At 44.0% G+C, this 26,214-nt stretch overlaps 1 protein-coding gene across 6 annotated transcripts in view; it reads right to left on the bottom strand.

Moving 5' to 3' along the window:
• The window catches only part of TSPOAP1 (TSPO associated protein 1), a 37,594-nt gene extending 15,006 nt beyond the window's left edge, over positions 1 to 22,588 (bottom strand). For 3 of the 6 annotated variants that reach the window (XM_031556429.1, XM_031556433.1, XM_031556431.1), the window contains exons 1-12: positions 18,865 to 18,984; positions 18,358 to 18,462; positions 17,949 to 17,999; positions 14,045 to 14,228; positions 13,496 to 13,716; positions 11,216 to 11,325; positions 9,717 to 9,826; positions 7,500 to 8,315; positions 6,802 to 6,953; positions 5,278 to 5,871; positions 2,928 to 3,227; positions 2,475 to 2,654 (exon numbers count right to left, since the gene is read on the bottom strand). In XM_031556429.1, the coding sequence (XP_031412289.1) occupies positions 2,475 to 2,654; positions 2,928 to 3,227; positions 5,278 to 5,871; positions 6,802 to 6,953; positions 7,500 to 8,315; positions 9,717 to 9,826; positions 11,216 to 11,325; positions 13,496 to 13,716; positions 14,045 to 14,228; positions 17,949 to 17,999; positions 18,358 to 18,459 (2,820 nt within the window). In that variant the 5' untranslated portion in view covers positions 18,460 to 18,462; positions 18,865 to 18,984. Of the gene's footprint in view, positions 1 to 2,474; positions 2,655 to 2,927; positions 3,228 to 5,277; positions 5,872 to 6,801; positions 6,954 to 7,499; positions 8,316 to 9,716; positions 9,827 to 11,215; positions 11,326 to 13,495; positions 13,717 to 14,044; positions 14,229 to 17,948; positions 18,000 to 18,357; positions 18,463 to 18,864; positions 18,988 to 19,520; positions 19,611 to 21,530; positions 21,615 to 22,408 lie in introns of those variants that run through there. The other 3 variants (XM_031556430.1, XM_031556434.1, XM_031556432.1) reach the window with 2 other exon arrangements.
• Between the last annotated feature and the right edge of the window lie 3,626 nt (positions 22,589 to 26,214).

Below are 26,214 nucleotides of genomic sequence, written 5' to 3'. Positions count from 1 at the left end.
CCTCTCTGCACACACACTCACGGCCTGTGACCACAAGAGGACCCATCGTCCTCTCCTATCTCTCTGTCCTCACAATGGAACGTAAGGAAATGACCCTGCACAGCAAAATCCTGTAGCTCCAGGGAGACATGCATGCTTCTATCTCACTTGAAAGCTTGGAAAGAGCCTACGAGGTCACAAAAAACTTTTGGAAAAACACTACTGAATTTTAAAATTTGTTCTAAAAAACTGTCTATGTTATGTTTTGCCTCCTACTACCTTTATACTAAAATAAAAAGGTAAAATCCTAGAAACAGAGCATAATTTAGGCTAGAAGAGATCTGGAGGTTTGTATTCCAACCTTCCTAACAATTTACATCATGGTATGTTCTACAAACATTCATAGGTTACAAAACATATGTAGCTACTGATGCTTTAAGCTACAGCCCTAAGGATAGCAACACACAGAGAACTAAAAACTGAACCACAGAGGGAGAAAAAGGCAGTTGTAAGCTGTCTGATGATCACTCCATCCTCCACAACTTTTTCCAAACAAAAGCTGGTCTTGAGTTGTATTTAGAAAGAGTTAGAGGTGATCTGCAGATCTCTAGTTGAATTTCCTGCAAGGGCAGGACTGCAATCTAGTGCAATCTACTTGCCAGCAAGACTTTTGCCAACACTAAAGCAGTGTGTTGTGTAGCTGATGCTTGAAAATGCCAAAGAGCAGAGCTCCTCCACCTCTGACCCATGGGATCTGTCCTCAGGTTGCAACTCTCACCTGGGAAAAGATTTTGTACTTCTGTCCAACATGAACCACACTGCAACTTGTGGCTGTTGCCTGTTTCTGTACTATTTGCCACCAACAAGAAGACTTTGGCACTCTTCTCCTTGTAAGCATCTTTAAAATAGTTGCAGGCAGCTACTGGATCTCCTCTTTGCCAGATCTATTTTGGGAAGCTTCCAAACACTTTCCCCACTGGACATGCACTCTAGATTCCACCTCTTAAGCACTTGTTAGCAGCAATTATTAATACACAAATTCATAAATGCAACCATAAAAATCAGTCCAGTAAGACTTATTTTAGCCATTTATGGAGTTGTGGCCTTTGCTTTTGAGCTTTGATACATTAAATGTTTCCTAGGGAGTTGAAGCAGCAGCTGTGTAAATGTAAAGAAGTGAAAGAAGGATAATGAAATTCTATAACATGATAAGGATCTGGGACTCTGTAGTCCATTAATAGTCAAGAAGAAAGCTAAATAATCTATTAGAGGTCAAACATATATGATCTATAATCAGAGCCCCTCCATTCCTTATCCTACAAATCCTAAAAGAGTTGGCTGAGGAGACCTGAAAAAAGCCAGAATGTTACTGAGAATGCAGAAGCCTAGGAAACAGCTCTGCTGAGGCTTGGCAGAACTTCTGCCATCATCTTCTTCCACACCACAGAGCAGTGTAGGGAACCTGTGCCTTGTTTTTCGCTACCAGGCTCTCCTCAGGCTTCTGACATGCTGCCCTGCAGGTCCAACCTCCCCACCCCACCCTCAAGAAGGGGAAAAAGAGCAGCAGCAAATTTACTCCAGATTCATCACACCTTCTGCTACTGACTATTTAATGCTCACCAGATCCACCCCATCTGTGTTGCAGGCTATGAGCTATAAAGGTCAGCAGCAGTGAACTACATCTGTTCTACATAAATTAGGATACAGTCTTTTAATAAAGGCAGACCACATTTCCTTCAAATCTTTCTAATTTCTCAGCCATTCACCCTTAATACTTTCCCTCATGCATACTCATTTCAACTGTCATAATTTGTATAATTACATCCTACTTTCCAGTCATGCAGATTTAAGCACATTTCCTGATGCGGAGGCATTGTAACACTAACTAGTTTTAACTGTTTGAACTTGTAAAACGTATAAATCTCTCATGGTTCCACTTTACCAGTCTTTTCTCGCTTGTAACATCTGAACTGCAAACTCACGGCATTGTTCCCACACGCATCCATCCTCATTGAGAGCATGAGGATCTAAACAAAACCATCTGAACAAAGTTATTCATGTTCAGGAGTGCTTGTAGGACTGAAACCAAAGTATTAATGCCTCTGCTTTGCTTTTGGAAGGATGGTGGATTGGGACGAGATCTATAGATGGGCGGACTTCACAAACTCCTGTGTGCTCACTGTTTACATCTATATTAAGCGCATGATCAATAGGATTGATTTTTCACCCTGGGTTCTAAAGTTCACTTCACACTGTGTGTTTTTCCAACTAATTAAATCCTGAGTACATTTATTACTTATCAACACCCACCGCTCTCACAGAGAATTTGCATTTTACTAGCATAAGACAACACTGAGAATAAAAGAACAGCAGGCAGGAATTTAGCCAAGCACTGCTGAGAATGCTGGGCTCAAACCAGCCTCTTTTCCTGTGAGCTGATGACATGGGATGGCTGCACTGGCATTCCCCACAAGCATAACTCTGCTACAGTTTACCTTCTCCCCATTCTCCCTGTAACAGGGTTCTCTTGGATCCCATTTCTTCTCATACAGAGCTTCTGAAGACAGTTCATCTTCCTCCTCCTCCTCCAATATATCTGAAAGGTCTGAACTACGGTTGTGCTCAGCAAAAAGAGTCAGCTGTCGTCTTCCTATTTCAGACATTTTTTCTTCTTGCTGTGTAAAAGCAAAGCAGATTTCTTTCAGGCATTCATTCTATTTGAGCATTCATTCACTAGTACATGTGCAGGCCAAGTGTGGCAAGAAACAAAATGAACAGCACTCTGTGCAGCAACTGGCACATGCACACACAAACATGTGCACAGGCACCCAAAACTGAAGGACATATTCTATTGCCTGCAAAGGAAAGTTTCACTTGGAACTGTAGGCACATCAAATACAATCCACATCCCCTCCATTGGCAGAAATTCAGCCAAGGTAAAAACAAACCTCTCTTTTCACTCTGGACATTTCTTTCATCACCTCCTTGCTAGGCGACAACCTCAGGAACTCCTGGCAGCTGCTTCCAGCCATGTTTGCATCTCGGGAGGTGCCCTCCACCTCCTCAGCCTGGCTGGGGGAGGGCAGGGGCTCTGGGCTCAAGTTCTTCTCCTTTGCTTCTGTCTCTCTTTCAGCACTGGGACTTTTTGGAGGCTCCACAGAGCATGTATGGCAGGTCTCCATGCGTATCTTCAGGCTACCATTAGTTGGGCTTTCTAGCTCTGGCATTTTGGTTATGTTTTGCTCCGTCTGGGAAACAAACAAACAAAAAAATCATCACCAGGATAACCACAGCACTTGTTGCAGAACCATTCCTGAACCCCCCAGGCGCACACTCTATTTCTGTTCTTCTGCAAAGGACCATTAAGGACAGTTTGAGATGTTCAATCTTGGTGTCTATGCCAGCAGTCCAGAGGCCAACAACACCAGTCTGTGGCTCTCCTTCCCCTCAGCCTCTTCTTGTCAAGGAGCAGAGAAACTCAGGGGAGGCACCATCCAATATTTGTGAGCCAAAAGCGCCTTCAATTCCCAAACTGTCAGAAACACACGTGTCAGTGTAGGAAGATCCTGGCAGTCAACTGGCAGCCTGAAAGGCTGGCCAGCTCTGAACTAACTCCTTCCTATCATTAACTGCAAGTGGACACAGGGCACTTCTACTATAGCACTCTGCTTTGCACACTGCACAGCTCTGCATAGTTTTACAGCAGCAAGAGCAAGATGAGTCCAACCTACACAAGCAGGCTATTTCTCACTCTCATTCCAGAGGAACATCCTAAGAACCAGCTTACAGCACAGCTTGAGCTGGAGGTGAGGGCACTACCCCAGCTCTTCTTGAAGCTGCTGAGTGCTGTGAAGAAGAATATACACGGAATGTTCAACTGCGAACTAACAGCACAGTAGTTAGGTCACTTACTTAAATTACAGAGATTTTAAATCTTGCTTTCTGCCCAATAGTTGTTTCTGCCTTTTATGACCAGTCATCTTAGTCAGGTTTTTAGGGAAATCTCTGGGAGATGGAGGAGTGAACCCCCCAAAATGATGAGAGTAAGGCAGGTGGGCTTTCATCAGTCACCTCCTTTGCTAGCTAGTTATCTAAAAGACAGCTGCACTGCAATGGAGTGCAGCTGTGGCTTAGGCATACTTTGAAGATGTCTACACAAACAGACTTCTGAGGAGATTTACACTGCAGTTTCAAAATGTCCCCTGGGCTCAGGCCAAAGTTAGGCAGGCCTGGACCTCATATTTAACCTACCAGGTAGGCTCCGATTGCCCTGTTTCCCTTCGTGAACAGCTGAATGAAGACAGACATCTCAAGCAACAAAGATGATTTGTGCCTCAGAAGCACCAATTTTGTTCTTCTGACTACAAAGGAGGGAAAGCAACTCAGTCATGTGCAGCCATCTACACTAGACATCTAAATGTAGGCAAATGAATCAAAATGACTGACTTGTGTGCCAGAGCAGCAAATGAGTGGGGCATGAAAAATGACAACTGTAATTTTTGATTCAATGTCTCAATTCTATTAAGTATTTATGCGGCCTTTTATCTTAGGCCACACAGCTGCTGATGCTCTAGCAGTTAAAAAAGTCTTCCCTTCTTCTACCCAGCTCTGAGCACATGCTGCCTCGATTAACAGTCATGCTGAATTTGATGGTCTGAAGCACTCTTCTGAGCTTCTAGTCAGCATCAAAGGTGAGAATGGGGAAAAGATAACTTTCTCTGATATAACATCTCACATACCAACAGGACCTAATTCCCTCTCATCACAGAATGAGCACCTTACAGACAGTTCACTTCTTTTCTCAAAGACCTCCCAGACACTTCTCACCATCATCTTAAAAAAGCCTTGAAATCACCCATCTATCCTAGAGGTTCTCAAATGCCCAATGTCATGACAGCTTGCCAACTCTCCTCCAGACAAGGCTGCCTCACTGGGCAATCCACCAAGGTGCTCCCACTTGCTGGAGTGTCTGCTCTGCAATGCCCAAATCCACCAGACTGGAGATGACTCCTGCAAGTCAAAATCCACAGCAATGCCTAATCAACACTGACATCACCATTAGTGGGAAGATCCCTTTCAGCACCCAGCCCTGAGGAATTCATGCTTTCCTGATTCTGTTCCTGCCCTGCCTGTACACATGTGACCAAGCACCAAGATTCAACTGCTCTTTCACACATACAACACTCTGCTGGTTTGCCAGCCACTGGATGGCTGCATGCTAGTAGCATGCTGTTACATTCCCCTAAATGATTCACTCTCCTACCCAGCAGTACCGGGCAGGAGATGTTACGCACTTACCAGCGCTTCTGTCCCTTCACCCAGGCTTTTCAATTCTGCTTCCCTCGAGGAGACAGGCTCTGTGCCCTCAGCCGGGAGTTTTGTGCTGCCCGCTTGCTGAGGAGGCACAGTCAGGCATTTCTTGTCTTGTGCAGCGTCTGATCCCTGCAGGGAAGTGCCTGAGGTGTGCACCAAGGAAGCGCTGGACAAAGAGAGCTGCAGCGGCGAAGAGGCTTTCTCTGGCAGAGATCGTGCTGAGCCATCGTGGCTGGAGGAGAGATCAGTCAATTTGGCATCTGAGCTATCAGTGGGGACTTTTTGTTGAAGCAGGAGCGCAGCCATCTGATGTGCGGGTGGGCTGCGTGCAGGCAGAGAGCCCCTGGATTCTCCACGGGGCAGTCTAGAGGTAAAAGTAGTAGAGACAGCAGAGTCTGAAGGTGAAGAACAATGAGAGGCTCTCAGCAAGACTGAGGAAATCTGGGCTGGAACTGAATCCATTGATTCTCCATACAGGGACATTGTTCTCACAGAAACCTCCCGGCACACCTGGAACATCTGAAGCTGGGACAGGTCCACAAGGACACTCCCGGCCGTTGGAGAAGTAACTTCTATTGCCTGCAAGCAAAGAAGCACGGAGCAGTTAATTACAGTGTGCAGCTCAGCATTTCTGAGAAGGGCAGTTCTTGAACCCAAAGTTAGTTAAAGCTGTTTCCACCCTTCTGCACAGTAACAGCAAAGAATGAATGGTACCGAGAAATCGCTGCTGTTACTATCTGAGAAACTGGATAGTCTATAAAGCAAGACTATCTTCTCTTCTGCTCCAGCTGTAAATCGTTTTTGTTCACTGCACTTTAAAAATCCACCTTTTTTTTTTGCCTCTCTTTCACTCTGGCAAAACTTTCCCATATTCGTTTTTTTGATGCATGCTATGGAAGAATTCCCATGACAAACAGCAGTCATCCAACACGGCACCACTCTGTGTAGGGTTGTGCTCCTTTCAGCAGCTGAGTTTACCTCTCCCATGGCTGATGGCACACCATCATGCACACATAAAACTGCAGGCCACCTGCAATACAGAAAATCCTTGGAGGTTCTTTACTGATATTCATATTGGGTGTTGGGCATCTCTCCCTTCACCTATTCCTAATTTAAAGAACTACACCTCACTCCTCATAGTTCGGAGACAAGTCCCAAGCACTGGCAAGGTTGTCAGCTTTTCTCTGCCCATGCCCACAGAAGTTATAACTCACTGTGACACTAGCAGTGTTCTTTGTGGATTCTCACTGTTGTCATTCTGAAACAGTCAGAATGTGCATTCCCCACAAACCACTGCTTCCTCAAGAATCCAGCCAGTGCCTAGAGTGAGACAGAGGAGGCTCACACTGATCGTCCAGTTTTGCTGGTGAAGGGTCCTGCCACGGAAACTTTTATTGCTCAGTTACATCAAGAGCGCATCAGCAATCTTGACAGATGCCTTTTTTTGGTAGGCATCAGCCAAAAAAAACAACCAGTCCAAGCACTGTTCTCTGATATCATTCCCCTCACCTTCTGTCCATCCGCATACACAGCGTAACCGGTGACTCGAACTCCGTTGGAAGATCCTTCAGCATCAATAGTGACAGGTAACCAGCTGATAACGAGGATTCCTGGAGAGGGACCAACTTCTACCTGGACATCCAGAGGAGCATCAGGTGTGCCTGGGAAAGATCAAAAGGATCGTTTTCTTGCTTACCTCACTACAGCCTAACAGCAACCTAAACCCCGGTTTGTATCTAAGAGAAAACTCTCACACCAGACTTGCCACTGCAGAACTGCACTGGAATGACTACACTACCTTCTTGGGAAGTGACAGACAAAACCAGAACAAGTAAGGTGCTCTGGTTCTGGGAAAGCTTTAAAGCACAGAAAACAAAACTTTGCAAAAGTAGCTGAGGCCAAGATGCAGCAACCCTTAGAGCCACATGAGTGCAGGTCACAGCAAACCAGATTGTTCATACCCTGAGAGGCATGCTGCTCAAATCAGCAAAGGGGAGGTCTCTCAAGAGCAAATGAAAACAGAAGAGATAATAAACTCTTAAAATAAAAGAAGAAAAATATTAAGACAAAACAGGATATCTCCTCACGCTTTGGGACCTAATAAGCTTTGCATCTGTTCACCCCAAGGCTTTACACCAAAGAACTGACAAAGCTTTCTGTCCCAAGCACTCCCTTTACAATAGCAATGGGCACAACTACTCTGATACCTGCTAGTGGGGTAGTGAAGTGTATCACAGCTGAGTTCTGCTCCTGCCCCTCTGAGACCTCTTCCCAGAGTGTTTTCAAGGGACGGGCCTCCAGCTTGGCAACATACTGAGTGTTGGGCTGCAGGTTGCAGAAGGTGTACCAGTAGACCCCTGGTTTTGTTATGTCACACTCCTCCCCATTCAGATACACCGCGTGGTTGTAATTGCTGTTGCAGGGAAGCCACGTGACCTCTGCTGATGTGGCAGTGATGTTTCTGACTTTCAGCATAGTCGGTGCCACACACAGATCTTGCCCCACAAAGAAAGTGCATCGCAGTTTATCAGAACTGCCCTTCTCTGTCACACTCTGCACAGACACACGGTAAGCCTTTGTCTTTAAATCCAGCTTTTCAATCACTGCTTTGGTCTGAAAGCCACTCTTCACATTTTGACGTAGCTCTTCATCCACATAGATATTGTAGCTCTGTATGTCTGGGCAGCCAGCAGGCAAAAGTGGTGGTTCCCAGCCTACAACTACGCTTCTGGCAAGCTGCTTGATCAGAGTCAATTTTCTTGGGTAAGGCACTGCTGTGTGACTAACACGTTCCTCCTGGTCTCCTTCTGCTCTACTGACCAACGGACTGATGCTACTCTCTTCAATGGAGAAATCACTCTTATCTCCACTGCTGGTGCTTGCACTGACAAAACTTTTCTCCTGGTATGAACTATGGGTGAGATCATTCAGCTCCGAAGGCAGAACCGTCATGAGGTCATCATCTGAAACTCGCTCAACAAAATTGGAGGGGACCAGCCCTCGCCGGCCATCCATCAGCTCCCCTAAACAAAAAACAGGAAACCTGTTACCACTGCACCTACCATTCAATCTTCCAACCCATCTGTGAAGACAACCTGACAACATCTATACTGGGTCATAGCTGCACTGCGGTCTGGAACAAAGAAAGCTCTGGGAGGTTATCCTGGGCAAGTTTACTCCATTTCCTAGAGCTGCTCTACTTACATCCTGATGTCCACTGTGAGAAAACTCATTGCTCTACGTGCTTCACAGTGAGCTAACCAGAAAGTGTTTTATGTAATTAGCTTCATGTTTTTCCCTTGTTTATTATTCTGTTGTTTCTGAACACAGCTCTTTTATTAACTTCAATGTCTTTTTTTCAAGTTTTCCCAAACTATGCAGACTGTACATCTTCTCCCAGCCAAACATACTTGATTTTCACAGTAATTCCTTGTGAAAGTCCAACTTTCCAGCTCTGTATTCAGATCTGGCCTCCTATTTAGTTCCCTCCATTGTTATGTCAGCTTATGTAATAAAGATGTCCCCAAAAGACCCACTGGGATGACTGATACTGCAATATTCTTGATATGTGCAAGAACCATCAAGTCAGTGTCAAATGAGCAGTGTGTAGGGGTTGTACATAATTTCACATTCTACCTACAGCAAATCAATTGAAAGCAGGGAAAGCAGAAAAGACTAGTAAAGAATAACCTGTTTATTCTTTAAACAATAAATAAACAAATAAATGAGAAGCTTGGAAATAGAAGGAATGAAAGAGCCAGAACAGTCAAGGAGCAAGCAGTGCAACATGGCATGCATTTGCCTCAGCTCTTGCAAAGCACCTGAGTAAATCAGGACCCTACATCTACAAGGAAACTTCATTACAAATTTACAGTCCAGATTTCTCGCTTTCCATTCTAACTGCCTAATAATCACGTGAGATCATGTTTTCAAAAGAAAATGTGCCAAAAGAGAAACTCACTGTATAATACCAAACAGGACAAAGACCGTGGTTTGGGCTGCTTAGCTTACACCTTACTTGCCAAAAAGAGTACAAGGTAATCAAGACTATCAGTTGCCCATGGTGCTGGATTCAATATGCAGCCACTGGGAAGAGGGTAAGAGACTACCTGGAGAAGGAATCCATGGGCTATCCTTGGATAGGGAGGAACAGCACGCAGATGAAACCTGGAACTCTGTTGAAAGTAGTGGCAAAACTGCCAGTGAATTCACCAGACCAGGATTTCATGCTTTAGATTTAAATTAATCATGACACGAATCAACTCTTCTAACAGGTCCTGCTCACCTCTCTATTAAACTAACTTTGGACAGAAAACATTTATCTTGAGGTTTTAAGATTCAGTAGATTCCTCTCTCATTTTTTCTTTTTAAGAGAACAAATCTCCACTGCAGTTCAGTCACATCCCTTTTCCCCTAAAACACACCTTCAAAGAAGCCATCTTCATCCATGTCTCCATAGATGTAAATGTACTCTCCAGCAGTTAGTGGAAGCTCTGCCTCTGGATTTTCATTTGGTCCATCAAAAGGATTGTAGCTGAAATAGTTACAACATGAAAACTCACTTCATACACCAGTTTTCACAGCAACACCTTCAAGCTGTGCTGTTGGATCAGCTTACAGTTCAGCAGCAAATTCCACAAAGGTCAAGACTTCAGTTCTGTATGTTTGTATATAACTGATACCATATTGCTCCGTGTCCAAAGAGCAGGTAGGAATGCTTTTCTGAGTAGGAGAACAGATGTCTTGAGACATCTGAAAGAACAGACCAGAGCGACTCAAGTAAGTGTTTTAACAACATATGAATTACCTGAGTGCCTGAATGTGTCAAGTAAGCTGTAGGATTGTACATTTCTAATCAGACATCCTTGGATTCCCTTGCATCTCTTAAATGTACACATCACCCCACATTTCTTGCAAATAAGAGCTTTGAATCAAAGTGCCAAAAGCACACAGAATATACTTTATGCAGCACAAAGAATCTCAAAATTCCCATATTTAAAACCCTAAGAATGTTGTGTATGAATGAAGAAAACATTTGCTTCCTTTTACTTTCTAATTATCCACTGCTTTCAAGTTATACAACTCCACACTCTAAATGGCAGTCCAAAAACACACTGAAGTACATAAGTGTGTTGGTGATAGGTGGCAGGCTCCAGGCAGTTCTGAGTCACCTACCCACAGGTCCTTGAGCTGATCAGGAGGACTTTTAGAGGAAAGAGTCACATGAGAAATCTTGTATGCACCTACTGTCAACACCTGTTCTTTAGCCTTTAGAAGGGCTTTCAGCATGCCAAAGGAATGCTATCCTCTCTGAGCTGAGTGAGACTTTACGGGCCTAAAAGTAGCACATGAAGACAAAGATCACATTTGATCTGCTCCAAAAAAGTGCAGAATCATCCCACTTCCTCCCAGTCCACAGACTAAAAGCTGAATGACATGGCAGTATTCTAGGAATTGTAGAGAGGATTTGGTTTGACCACAGCAGCTCAACAGTTAGCAACAATGATCTGAAAACTCTGGCTTCATTCTTTGCTTCTTCGTTACTACATTCTGTAACAATCAACATGGATTTCAGCCAAAAGCTTTGATTTGGGAATTCCATGCTGATGTTTTCTTAATTGGAATAAGATTTCCTTGGAGAAAACTACTTAATCCAGTAGAAATCAAAGCAGGGAATGGATCAATTCAGATCTCTATTTTCCATCCAATACTATTTTCATAAGAAAAGTTGCAACCAGTGCTGTGCCTTGAATAGCTAATTATCTTGCTATGTTTTTGTTGAGTTATAGGCACAGGATTTGCTTGTGTAGGAAACAGAAGCCACAAAAAAAAACCCAACATAACAGCAATCCTTAAGAGCAGTTAATGCCACAGAACAAAATAACTTGCCTAACCTCAGGGAGCACAAGAGGTGACATGATACCTGTATCGAGCCAAGAAGACCTGGAGCTTCGCAGGGCCTTGGCTGCCTGGCTCTGGCATCAGAGAGATGCTGTCAACATCCAGTTCTTCCATTTCACTTGCAGTGTCCACCTAAAATTATAAAATGAAAGATGAAAGATATGACATGGCCAAAATCAGAATAAAGGAGCACTCAAAGAGTTCCAACAGCAGTGAACAAATCCTCTAAGCTGATGTATGACTTGAGTTTGGCCACTTGGATGATGGCTGTCTGGAAGTGCCATTTTTAGAGTGAAAAAGCAGTACCAAGAAACACAGCTCCAAGCTGCAATTTCAACTGTTCCAGGTGAACATTAGCAAAAGTTATTCACTCAAGAAAGTAATGCAACCTTGGGATGTCCATAGAGCTGGATGATCACCATTGCTCTTCAAGCCTCAGCTAAATAAAGCCCTGGTCACACTGAGACAGAGCTGGTGGCAGAGCCAGTGTGAGTGGGAAACCAGACTTGAGATTCTCAAAAGCCCCTTTCACTCTACATATCTGCAATGCAGTATAATCACTTCCTGCTAGATCCAAGCCTTGAAATACAAATGGTAATCTGAAGAGAGGCAAAATGATAGTTGTACTAGATCTCTGCAATTCAGGCAGTCCCCTGTAGCACCTGTATACACTTCAGTATAACGTTGATGTACTTTCAGAACATCAAAGTGTCCAGCAGCTGAGGACAAAGCTCTACCTAGTCCAAACACCTGGCTCTGATAACAGTAAGTAGTACACACAGAAGGAAAGCATACAAGAGGCAGAGCAAGCATGCAGTTCTCATCTTTTTGGTGCAGCCTCTCAGTTGCTAGCAGTGATCTACAGAACTTCCTAAGCTGGGTCTGTACCATGAGTGGTATTGCCAGAAGAATCTTCCAGATAATTGTCTCAAGCTTTTATGACTGATATTTTGAAACTTCACATCTAATGGCAGCAAGTTACATAACGCAATCATTCTTTCTGAAGAAATGCATTTCCCTTGTGTTTGTTTGAAATGCTGCCAGTGAATCAATTTGAGCTAATTTTAAAACACACCTCAAGGCAAATGTATTTTTGATGGAGGTCGATTGCAGGCACCTGGACACACAGCAGATCTTTTCCTAGTACATGAACTGCAAAAGTTAATATTTTGAACAGTTCAGAGACTCTTTTCAAGGTTTTGTGCTCCTTGAAATGGAACCCTGCACCATGCCCTGAACAAACAGCTGCACTCTGTAACACCCAAAGGTAGAGAAGTAGAACAGCTTTTAAACATGTCTAACACTCTGGAGCATTCCCATACTCATGTGCTGCTGAAGCCAAACACATCACAGATTATCTCCCAAAGAATGACTATTCTTACGTCTCCGTGGTGGCGTGGTGGCTCTCAATTCTTATTTTACACTGAATAACAGTAATTTGTCCCACTACAGAACAGGCAGTAGTCAGACATGCATTCCTTTCCAGGTGTGACCTTCACTTTGTTGCTGAAGATGACAGCTTCTCAGACCTTACACAGTGGTGGGAACTGCCTGCTACAGCAGCATCACCAGTGTCCTGGCTTTGTAGCTCAAGTCCTCACTATCCTCTACTTGTATAATGAGGCATTCCATGTAGCCTCCAAGGTTTTAGCACTCAGTAAACATCAGTGGATTAAGAGAAAGTGAGCTGTTTCCCACATCATCACACCCCACCCCGCTCACAGCGCTAGCTTAGCCTAAGCTGTCACATCAATTGCACAGCAGCGTGTATGAAAGACTGCTTCAATGAACTCTATATAAGAGCTCCTGGAAAAGAGAAGCAACCACCACCTATTTCATCTTGGTGGCACTAACAGGCAAAGCTTATTAGCTTCATCCCTTTGCTAGCACAAACTCAGCATCTTCTCATGGTGCCTTACAAGCAGTATTATCACACCTAGGAGTGCAAACAAAGAATCTTGAGTTCCTGAGGCACAGCCCTTCAGCATGCTGAAATTTTATAACTTTCCCATTTGCTACCATGACTGAGGTGTCACATGGTGTCTTAACCACAGCTTCCCCACAAATCCCTCCAACTGAGATCCCCTCCTGCCTGTTCCTCCAAGCCCACTTCATTCCTTCCTAGAGCACTGCAGTACGTTCAGATGAGCATTGCAAACGTCGGCATTCAAGGCCTTCTCCATTTTTCTTACAGGCTTTCACTTGTTTCATTACAATTTTCTTCATCTAGCTAGAGAAATGCAACGCACTTATTCATTATTGGCTAGAAAGGAGAGGCCTCAGTGGGAGCTCCCATACCAACCTCTGGTGTTGGGCAGGATTTGGAGCTGTTCTGCATGGATTCTGATTTTGAAGAGCTCGACTGAGATTCAACTTTCCTGGCTTGTTTCTGAGAACTGGAAACAGAAACTGGGGAGCCAACAGCAGCCTCAGGCACCCGCTGTGACGACTCCGACTCACTGGTCTCCTCATTGTGAACCTTCTTTGTGCTCTGGTGAGCAAGCAATGCAGGACCAGATGAATCTGAAACAAAAGCAATCTATCCATTACTTTTAGCCACAGGCAAAACACAGGATCCGCACTGAGCATCAGAATGAGCAAGCACCCTTCACAGTAGCCCAAGTCTCTGTAAGTGAGATTCATTTAACAGTGCAACAGACTGAACACCCTCGACTCCCTTTAGTCAGAGAAGCATCAGGTTCTCTCTGTGACTACAAAACAAACCATGCGCATTTATGAGAGAGAGATCCCAAGAGTTAACTAAACATTTGCATTACTTTCTTTACACCTTCCCATCTATCCAAATAATGACATGCTTGACAAAACACCCGCAGGCACCTCCAGCAATTACCCTCATCCCAGTGAGGCTGTGGGGTAGAGCTGCACAGCGCAAGAGGAAGTTCAGAAGTCACAAGTGTGGAAGTGAGAAGGTCAATTTTTCCTGTTTGAAGTCGGAATTGTTTGAGCTCCTGGGACAGAAGGCTGAACTGCTCTGTTTGACTGCGGCATTGGTCTTCTAGATCCTTCACCCGAGCCTGAGAGGAGAGGCACAAGATGAGACACAAACCCGCCATATCAAAAGCACCACTGGGTCTCCGAACAGCATTTGTCTTTGTTACATCTCTTCAGAAACAGAGTGGGTCTCAAACTTCAAGGATCTAGAGGTATGCCCTGCCCAGGAACAGCCAATAGGAATTGGCAGCTCTACGCCTGCATTATCTTTGAAAATCTGTAAGGAGACTGATTACAAGCAAAATTAGGAATTATCCCTGAAATGTTGAGTTTGAACTCAATATCCTAACTTAGCCCTGCACATGAAAGGATGAGATGAGTTAAAGACAAATAAGCCTTGGAAAGAAAAAGACCAATACACCTTTGCAGGTTTATTGGAGCATTAATATCACACCTCCAGAAGGAACTGCTCTCCCAGTGCTCTATCTCTCCATCTCTCTAGCACTCCCAGGAAGCTCTCATGACCTTATCCTGGCCTTCCCACAACCCCTTCTGAGATGAACTCCCTATTGTCCCTTCAGATCTTGCCTCCTTCCAGGCACTATCAAGGCCAAAGAGCATCAGCACCTTGCTGCTCATGCTCTTCAAGTAATAAACAAACATTAAGTATTAGTGCAAATTTCCCAATTTCTTCAGTTGAATTCTGTGAGATAGAAAGTCTGTTTTTAAGCAACTCTAAAAATACCACTTCTGACCAGGAAAGGGCTTTCTTTCTGGTCTCACAGTACTGCAATTTTTCTAGGTGTTCCCTACCGCCTTCCAAGCATGCATGCAGTTTTTATCTTAGCATAAAATATCTGTTTTAAACTTGTCAGTTTATCCCTTGTTTCCCATCAAGCAGTAGAAGCTCTCAGTCTTCAGTAACTGTCTGGTGATGTCTCTGAAGGAGTAACTGCTTTTGCACTGAAAGAGACCAATACATCTCACGAGCAACTTCCAGAAGCATTTGCATTCTCCACTTGCTCAACTTGCTGCTGACTGAAGTCACGTTGTGCAGGACTCCTGTACAACAGAATACATCCGTCCTAGCAGACCACTTGCACAGGGTCACACATGGCTAGGCAAGCAGGAGGTTTTAGGGCAGTGCTGGGAGGCCAGGGCACAAGGAAGAGGAGCCTAAGGACAAGATCAGGAGCTGACACAATCAGCAAGGATCTAGTCCCAGACACAGAAGATAGAGGAGACTTCTGTGTCCACGTCTAATCCTAAAAGGAAAGTAAGAGAAGCCACACCAACCTGAGATTGAGCAGTGTGATTACCAGAAAAGGCTGCAAGAGCAGGGAGCAGAGCTTGGAGGGCACAGTTTAACCACCAATCCAGGAATTTAATCTGAGTTTCCTCAATGAGCTAGACCCAGCTCAGCCCTGTTCTCTTAGGCACCCTCCTGCTCTATCAGAATCTCCTCCTGTAGGTGTTCTCCATGTTCCCCTTGCTACCTCTCTCCATTTCTTTTGCACAATGTTACCTGTTATTTAGTCTCCCCATTTTTCTTCAGACCTTCTCACAGCTCTCTGCAGTCAGATCTGAAGGGGACTGCTGAAAGCTGTTTTCTATAGACACAAACACTACTACTTCAACATAAGACCTTATTCTAAATCTGTCATGAACCAACACCGCTCCTGGACTGTAACACCTTGATTACTTCACTAGCTCCTGCTTCTTCCTTGACACTATTATTCACAATCTCTGCTTCCTATCTTCCAACCAATTACAAAACCAGCAGGATCTCTATTTTCTCTGTGACACTTTCACATTGCCATTGCTTTTAGGTTTTGAAGGAAATGTTTAATTCCTGGACTGCAAACAGTTCCCAGAAGACCTTCAAATGTATGCAGCACGTGGAAGAAGTGCACAGTTGGACAAAACAGAATTGTCTGAAAAAGCCCAGTAAAAGCTTCACGTTCTAACTGGTTGAAAAAGCAAAGCATTTGAACAGGAAATCCTCCTCTGTGCAACTCATTAACTCCTTTAATTACATTTATTTCTTGAAGGTGATACTCTTGCAATCTTTTCCAGAGTATAATTAAAACAGGAATACCAAGTAACTGTCAAAGCCGGGACAGAAGAGAAAAATGTCCAGCTTGACAGGATTATTGCAATACCTGCATGCAATCCAAAGTACTCTGGTAGCAAGGAGAAAAGCAAAAAGAGATATAAAATCACATCAGAGGTTACACTAGCCAAAATCCAACAACCTGCCAAAGGCAACCCAACCCTCAGTTTGAATGAGACTGTTTTGTCTCATAAGGCAGACCGAGTTTGGGTCTGCCTTATTCTGTGCTGGGATTCCCACCCCCACACAAGCATGTTTTGTTAAACAAAAGCCAGATCCCACATATAAACTCCAAAAATGAGGTAACTATGCACTTTTTGAGGGTCTCCAAATCACAATATACTTTGAACAAAAAAGATCAGCTGCTCAAACTGAACAAAACAATTGCCCTCCCCCCTTTTCAGCACACAGAGATGTCTAGTTTAAACATAAGAGACTGCTCCAATCCTTTGATGAATTAGTTCAGAAAACATTTGCCAAGAATGAAGCCTCCCCCCTTAAAGACTGCTTAGCAGCCCAACAAGTAAATACCAAGTGACATAAAAGCAGCACCTGTATCACCTCTAACCCTGTCTCTGCAGTCAGTAAATGAACACGGAAATTTAACATTGTATCACATCACTTCCCTGCAATATTCACCCAACTTGCAACAATTTCAAAGCCATCTAACAGGAGCCTAGCACTCTGGGGATCTCCATTCACAGAGGTCATGCCCACTCAAGCCACAGAGAAATCTCCTCAGTCAGAGACACTTAGCATCCTGCTCGACTCTCCTGGGCTCCTAACAACCACAGAGCTATTGCACAGCGGTGGACAAAGCAATTCAGCCTGTCATCCCTTACTGTGTGTCACCACTACAGACAAGGCCGTGGCCTCCTTTGTGTGAAATCTCACTGTCCAGGTGCAAAATGAGGCACTCTGCTTTGTCTCAGGTATTTGGGTATTCAGAAAACCCCAGTGGACAGAGACAACAGAAGTTGCTCCCTGTGCCATCACACCTTTCCCCATTCTCTTCAGGCATGAAATTATCACATCAAGTTTCAGGGTTTGGTGCTCTGCCTTACAGCTCCAGGAATCCACAGCAAAGCTTTTCTCCAAAGTCATCTTGGAGAAATGAGTCATTATGTCTGCCTGCCCTCATTGTTAAGCTGTCTGCCACCACGGCAAAGTGAAGTCAGTGCTGATGTCACCACACTCACACAGTTGGTCCCAGACCAGCAAATGGGACAAGGTGCTGCCTCAAACCTTATCACTTATTATGCTTGGTCATCACTCAACAGGCCAATTCTCTCTTTTTTTTTCCTTCCTCTAATAAAAAGTACAGAGCCTATACATACAAGATAAATATCAAATGACATGGACATAAGTATTCTTCCTCCCTGCAGATGGCCCTGGAAATGGAGCAGGTGGATCTGAAGGTGGTTACTTAATGTGAAACAGTTGCTGGGCACAGTCTAAATGAAATAAGCTATTTGGTTACAGAGCAGCTTGGGATTTAACAGAAAACTCAAACCCCAATGACTACTTTGCCAGCACAGCCAATAATTGTACACAGTAGCTGTGTCAAATCAATACAGTGTCATATTCTACTCAAGAACCAGTAAAATCCAGGGCATCAAGAAAACTGGCATTAAGAACAAACAACACAAAGCCTAAAGCTACTAATCCATCTCATTTCCTTTCATCTTACCTCTAGAAGCTGTACTGCTCCTTCATGTTCTCTTTTTGCCTCTGCCTGTGCCTAAGAAATGAGAGACAGAGTAAATAAGAAAGCAGCCTACCTAAACTCACCTCTATTATCACCACCACCTTGACAGACATCATTTCAGATTTAAAACACTATACTGACTGAAGGCATCTTAGGTCCATGGACAAATAGCAGTGAGAGATCAGAACTGCCGCACATGGGAAAAATCCCCCTGCTCTACTCAGGTACAAGAGTTGGCACACACACAGACATTCATCCCTGGCTTCCTTCATTTAGTAGACTCACATATATTTCCTCTATACACCACTTCTCCAAGGAGGTAAAGTGCAGCAGTCCCACCTCTTTCCAGGGATCCAGAAAGTACAAGTACCTTCTCTCCCATGCTGCATACCTGCTGCAACCGTCTGACTTCCTCTTGCTTCTCCTGCAGGACTAGCAGTGCTTCCTTGTGTTCAGCTTCCAGCAGCTGCCTTCGCTCAGCCACATCTCTCATGTGCTGCAGAACAATTCACAGACAGTTAAAGGGCAACATTACTGAAATATTGTCCTGTGTCCTGTCATGAGTCACAGAATCAATACATGGCCTGTATTTCACACATCATTAATCACAGGGGAAAGTAAGAAATTCTTACCATAAACCACAGCAACATAAAGAGAATCCTTAAATCAGTGATGGCCACCTTATGTCCCCTCCACCCAAATCCCTGCAGCAGCCTTTCCCGAGCCCCTCTGTTGACTTTGGAAGGACACGTTCCAGGATACTGCATGGCAGAATCCCCAGAAGAGCACCAAATCAAAAGAGTGGATTAGAAAAATCAATAAAACAGAGGCAATCTGTGCCATCCAAAACCAGCACTAAGGTCTGGACAGTCCTCCCAGCTGTGTGGGTCCCACTGACCTTCAGCACCTGCTCTAGATTCTCCAGCTTGGTTTGAAGTCCTTGATTTCTCTGAATTACTGAATCCCGTTCCTTAGTAACCAAAACAACCTGCAGCTTCAGGTCAGCATTCTCAGATTCAACCTGAAGAGAAAGAATTGTCAATTAGCACAAGTAGCCATAGGTATTTGTTGTATAAATAATGGAGGGCAATTTACTTTCATATCTCAAGAGGTTGCTTTGAGACCTCCTTCCTGCTTGCAATACCAAAATCACCAGCCTCCTCTCCCTCTGCTTTCCACTCAAAACAAATACTCATGTATTTATTTGCACACACTGCTTCTCCCACTAGGCTCTCTGTTGCTGAGGTGAAGTAATTGGGATATGAAGCAGCTATCTACTGAAGAGATGATACAAACAAACCACAAAAGCTCTGAGAGCTTTTTTAATTCTAAACAGTGGGATTAAACAAAGAAAAAAACAAGATAATCTGTTCAAACTGCATTTACATCTGGAAGTTCTACTAACATATTTTGAATCTGCAGTGCACTATGGCTTGATGACTACTAGCAATATTACCAAGTAAAGATAAACACCTGCACTAAGTATGCTACTTACTAAGCAAAGTTTTACAGAAGGTAATGTCCCACTTGACAAACAAAACCACTGCTTTTTACCTGTCCTGCCCATCCGGCCTTCTCACTCAGCTGCAAGTTCTCCTCAGCCAGTCGTGCATTTTCACTCTGTACCTCCTGCAGCTGGATCTCCTGTCAGAAACAGTAATGTCACTACACCAGTGTCCTCAGACTGACCCTCCCACCTTGTTCTGCAGCATGACTCCACTGCTCCCGCTGACTGATGGTTCAGGATGCTGACAGGATGCTGCTTGTGCAATGGAAGGCATCAGTGTACAGCACTGCTCAGGCTGATATCAGCTTCAGTAGCAGATGACCTCTTTTCTCATTTATGTAGCCTCAAAATTCAGAATGAGAAACTCATTTCCTTGAACACTATCTTCGCCCACAATTCAACTTTCACTATTGGTTCAAGATCACAGTTTCCTCAACAAAGTTCATTAAAGGAAGAAAAATTATTCAGAAAAATCAAAGACATCTACACTGTAAATTCGAGTTTTAAATGGCTGTCTCTAGTTTGAAATCAGGATGCAGTTTGGAGTCGAGAAAGCAACGTGAGCCAGCTATTACTCTATGATACAGAATATTGTCTCTGAGCAGAAGGGAGAGCACAGACATACAGACAGACAGACAGACACTGTCTCTATTAGTTAAGTCTAGACTACCTGCAGCCCCTTTGTACAGCATTAGAAGAATATGACAGTTTCATAATCATTAAAGATTCCACAAATCTTTGGATTTGGATGGCCAAATATTTTCTTAGTATTACTCTTGCTGGTAAAGTCCCAGCTCTTTAAGGTGACTTGGTCCCTTCCCAATCTTGAAAAGCTGTTAACAACAGCTAACAACAATCACCAGCGTATTCCTTAAGCATCCCATAGTTACTGAGATAGTGAGAATGAGCTATGGATATGTAGAACTGACTTGAACTGAGACTGAAGCAAGATGTAAAACCACCCAGAGGTCAGTACCCATTGATGAATCCATAGCAGGCATGCTCAATGCACAGGCTGCGTGTTATTAACCCTGGCTGGCTGGAAACCAGGTCACGGGAGGGCACAGAGCAGTGCTAACTCATGTGATGGCAAATAATTGTATGCATTTTGATATAGTGGCTAAACAGAGTCCTGTGAACAGCAAAAAAATATGCAGATGTGTTTTGTGTTTTCACAGCATTATATAAGTTGGAAAGGACCTCTAGAGATCACCGACATGTGCTGAATGCTGATGGAGACCAACCAGTGCATGTGAGCACAGTGAGGAGGGGATGGAGCGTTTCTGCAGTGGTGACAGTGACAGCATATCACCTCTGCTGGTGCACATTTGTGCCAGCACAGCATGAAGCCTCTTGCTCACTGCAGCTGAAAATGCACAGCTAATGGTGATGACTGTGCTGAGAACCAGTGTTTTGTAGCTTCCTCTATCAAATAGTGTTACTGTGCTGCTCTTTGTATCTATTGTAGCTTCAAAGGAAATAAGGACGTATTATTTTTGGTGCAACCAACGTATATGCAGCCCAGGACAATTCCTCTTAACTCAGTGCAGCCAGGCAAGCCAAAAGGTTGGACACTCACGAACTACAGATTGTGATTATCATTAACATCACCAGAGCTGTTCAGCAAAGTAGAAACAGAAGGGAGAAATCCAGATGCTTTACTATTACCTGTAAAACCTCCATGAAATGAAACAAGAGGTAAAACTTCATCCAATGAGTAGAAGCACAAGAATATAGCTGTATGTTCAACTACCATCTCAGGCTGCAGAAATCTTTTGATGCTTGCCCGGAGTGAATGTGAAAAGATGAAGCATCTCCCCAGACCAGAAGAGGCTATGGAGTTTTATCCAGTGATTTATGTAACTTCACTCAACACAGCTAGCTGAAGGACTAAATAAATAATTCCAGCTTCAAGAGCTGAAGCCCCAAATTTGTGACAATTCAGATTGACACTGGCAAATCATTACTGCAATAAATAGAACAGAACCCAGGAGAACCACAAAACAACCTAGCTCTTTGCCATTACACTCACACCATTAGGCAACAAGAACACTTACGAGTTCTTTGCATCTTTTATGCTTTTTCCTCACTTCATGTTCAAGGTTTTCACATTTTTTGCGTTTTTTCTTGAGTTCAAACTCCTGCATAGAACAAGCAAAAATAGACCATGTTCATAAAATATGGAAGAAATTCAGCTTCTCTGATCCAATGCTATATTGTTTTTTTCTGTTTTCTTAAGAAAATCTTTGTTACAAACATAAATAACATATAAACCTACAGAGATTTAAAAAAAAAGTAGTGAAAATAAAAGACTTTTCAAGTAAAACAGCTATTCCTCTCTTCCTCAATCCTTTCAACTTCTGGAAACAACTCTCTATTTCTCAGTTGCAAAAATTGTACTGATTTGTCTAGGATAGGATGAAGGACAGGCTGTGAGGAACGAGTAGGGACAGTTGTGGAGTGTTTCATACTGAAACACTAGCTGTGCTAAATTAGCTCTTATTCTAATCCAAATGACATCTAACAGGCAGCAGACAACCACTCTTTATGTGCCTTTATCTGTGGTTACTTGCTACCACTCTTGGTTCCCCAGGTAGATAAAGGTGCCTAAACCTCACTGTGAACTGTCTCATTTTGCTAGAGTATTTCACAAAGGCCACACTCCTCATGACATCCGTCTTGGGGCAGTCATGTCTGTTCAAATAATGCCGAACCAAACACATCACAGAATCTATCACTGGCATGGCTTCCTCTCCTTTCAGACTGACTGCATCTAAAAAGACTTAAGTTACCAAAATCTTTGCCTGGATTCTGTGGGTGAAAACTCAAGAAAAACTTGAACTCCTTCATCCAAAACCAGACTGGCTTTGCTCTGGAAGGAAAGTGCCAAAAGACACAGACCCCTCCTGCACCCGTGGACAGGGCAACAACTCACCAGCTGCTGTATCTGTTGGCTGCTCTCTTGGTCTGTTACTGCATTTTTTGGAGGGAAATTTTCATGTCCTTCCAAGGCAGGGCCCAGTGGTAGCACACCTGGTTCCACCTGGAAAGCAAGTGAGATCTCAGAGTTCAGGGACAGCCAGGAGCACCAAGGAAGACATTCTCCTGGCCACAGCACCTGAGATAGTAAATCTCACAAGAAAACTCCAAAACAATAATCAGAGCTGGAAGGTGATTAGATGGAGGACACTACCTTTAATCAACCAAAAGTGAAAAATCAGCAAAGATCTCAGCATCCAAAAGGCAAGGAAGACAAGAGGGTATCAAGAAAGAGGGCACTGTTTGTTGGTGAGAGGGACAGAAACAACCAATGTGCTGTGCCTTATGTTCCAACACCAAACATAACACAGAAACAAGGGAAACCCCTTCACAACTACTACAGGAAGATGTCTGGTCAACAGCTGACATGGCTCAGTCTGCCCAGACGAATACTGACAGCAGGACAAGGCCTGAGGTAGGCAGATGAAAAAGGGCCATGATAATACTGTTTTTCTTTAAATGTTGAAGTTATTTTTGATAACTAGGTTTTAGGGACAGGAGCTGATGATCATCAAAGTGAAGTGATGCAGTGAAGAGGCAGGAGGACTTTGTGACTGCACCTCAGCCTGTAACCTCAGCTACCTGTCACCAGCAGTGGAATTTCTCATTTCACTCTGAACTCCTGCAGCGAGGGATCTAAGTTACTAAGTCTGAGCTCCCTTCACAGTCAGCTATCAGGACTGCATCCCAGAACAATAAAAGTCTCTTTCGACTACTTTAGACTTGAAACCCTGGTTTCAAGTACAACAATTTTCACGTTGAAAGCCAGAAAAGCGTAAGACTCCAGACAAGCCCAGGCTAACAAAGTTTCCAGATTTTTTGCTACAGAGCAGGTGCTTGAAACAGCAGAGTCCTGAAACTGACATCCTGCATTGAGTTCAGGGACTTCCTGCAGCCCTAGAATTAGGGAGAAATGGGAGTCCCATGAGAGAGACTAAGCCCCAGCCAACAGCTGGAAATCTCAAGGACCTCCACCCAAGCCATGGGCCCTTGCATGTCTTCATGTGTTTTGTCAAAACGATGCATTTCAGTCAGCTTTAATGAAATAACATCTCAAGGAACACCAGCAGATGCCATCTAAGGTCAGGTACCCACTGTACCACTTACATGCACTATGCTTAGCAAGCCATACTATCACAACAGATATGTAAGAAATTTCTGCTTGTTTGTAAGCACTTTTCAGTAGAATGATACATAAAATGATTATATTCCCCATTACAGACAACTTTCAAAAACTATAAAATTACATTTGCCCACTCAGGTCTAATTTCCATCCAAGAACAAAGACAATCTCCCCAGCTACGTGCTCATACACTCTTATTTTTCCGCAGAACCCAGACTCAGCACCATACCAGACAACTGCTAAATGAGACTGGCACACATCACGATGAGCGCTGTGCCCTGGAGCTGAGCCACCTCATTCACAGCAGGGACTGAAAGATGGTTCAAAGGAACCAGGTGCAAGGAATATGTTCAAGAAAACAGTTAAAAATAACCAGAGAACAGCTGCCCACAGTGAGCACCTATCTTGGCAGAGCCCAGGGAGAGAGCAGGGTGAGGCTGTACTGCTGATGAGATGTCCAGAACGTAGCAGCTTAAGTCAAGCATACAACAGGCACAGATGTACCCAGGCTTTGGCAAATGACCAGACTGTTTAAAGCAAGCAATAAAGTATATTAAAAATGTTGCAGTCTTTCTAGAAAACTCTGTCCTTGGCATACAGAAAGCATCATCACAATCCTGCCCTCCCCAGAAATGCTGAAGCATCTCCCATCCAACCACAACCCATCTCTCTGCTGTGCCAGGACAGCCCTGTCCAATGTCACTGAGCTGGACCAAGAAACTGATTCAGGTTACAGAAAAAGTGGGAAGAAGGCTATGTTTGCTGGGCTGTTTTTAACCCAGATCCATTCTCTAGTCCCTAACACTCTGCAACTCAGACTGGAGGAGCAGTGGGAATGTGCAGTGGGAAGTAGGAGGCAGCTCAAGTGAGCACTACCACTGTGAGAAATGCTCACTACATTAGTATTGTTACAGAGATAAGCATCATCCCACAACCGCAAATAAAGAAGCAGGGAGATCAGAAAGGGAAGAGAGAAAAGGGATTTTCCAACACCACTAAGAGAACCTTGTTCTTTACACCCTGAGGAAGTTCCTTGAAAGCCAGGGGATGCAGCCCTGACACACTGTGCTACAGAAGGAGACAGAAGAGCAAAATCATTTATTTTACTTGTGGTACCTGTGGTTTTTGCTGACTTCATCCTCAACACACACCCACACACACCCAGGTCCTCACTCCCTGCTCTCCGATGCTACCACACAGCCTTCTTGCTATGTTCAGCTGGGAAATCCTTGGACAATGAGGACTGACTCTCCTGATTTTGGAGAAGTGAAGAGCAGCTATGAGAAAGGATATAATGCATATTCTCTATCATGAGGAGAATCTGACATATTCTGCAGGGTCAACTGAAAATCAAGGTATAAAAGAGCTGGTCAAGGATGACTAGGGCAGAGCAGGACCAAAACAATAAATAAAAGAAGTCTGTGCATCTGTCTTCATCGTCTGGGGGGGTGAGGGTTCACCATGGCAGAAATCTCAAACTGTGAAGAACAGCTGACGATTTCTCTCAGAGATCAAACTGTCAACCAGAACTGTAGAAACCAATATAATAAACAGTAACAAATTACCAAGATGAGACAATATTCATCTGAATTTAAAAAACAAAAAAAAACCAAACACTTCAGCATGAACGGAATGTCTCAATTTCAGCACCAACTCAGTAAGGATGTGCACTATGCCACCTCTCTAATGCAATGCAAAACAACTGGAAGGTGGTAAAAGTCATGTTTTAAAAGGCTTCCATTGGGGATCTGGGGAAACACAGACCTGAACATTTGGCATCTGTGCCATAGGAAAACCAACTGAATTGCAATGAAGAATACGCAAGTACTTAAACAAACAAAAGAAAAAAAATCAACCCTATGCTATACTCCTGAAGCTAGCAAACGGGTGAGGAAGCTGCAGCACATACAGCCTGCCTGGTGCTCTGCTACAGTGCTTTTTTAAAGGCTTCTGCAGACACTAAGCTGATGTAGGAGGAGAGAAAGGGTTTCTCTGAGGAAAACAAGAATTGAGAGGCAGTAGGAGCTGTGCACCCCAAATACTGATGTGGTGATGAAACAAACGGCGAAGGGTCCCTGTGGCACTGAGAGATCACAGCATGGCATGGAACAAACATTGCTTCAGTAGTAGCCAACGCTTAGACAACAAGACAAAGGGCTCTGTCAGGAAAGAGAGGGAGAACTCTGTTATGCTGCTCTGGGGGATCCTGCATGCTGCAACACAAAAACGACACAAAGAAAGACAACTAGAAAAGACAATGGGTTTTCCCAAGGAGACTGTGGATGCCCCATCCCTGGAGGCCTTCAAGGCCAGGCTGGATGCGGCTCTGGGCAGCCTGGTCTGCTGGTTGGTGACCCTGCACGTAGCAGAGGGTTGAAACTGGACGATCATTGTGGTCCTTTCCAACCCAGGCCATTCTACGATTCTACAAGAGAATCCTCCAAGAAAGAAAAAAATGGCAGGAGGAGCACGGGGGCAACAAACCGGAACTCAGAGCAGCGCGCAAGGCTGCAGGCGTGACATCCTGCCCCAGAACATCGCAACTCAACGACCGACTGACGGAAGTCCCCAGGCCGCCC

Source organism: Meleagris gallopavo, chromosome 21 (genome assembly GCF_000146605.3).
Source record: "Meleagris gallopavo isolate NT-WF06-2002-E0010 breed Aviagen turkey brand Nicholas breeding stock chromosome 21, Turkey_5.1, whole genome shotgun sequence".
Classification (NCBI taxonomy): Eukaryota; Metazoa; Chordata; class Aves; order Galliformes; family Phasianidae; genus Meleagris; species Meleagris gallopavo.
This window is presented reverse-complemented; position numbering and strand designations above follow the sequence as displayed.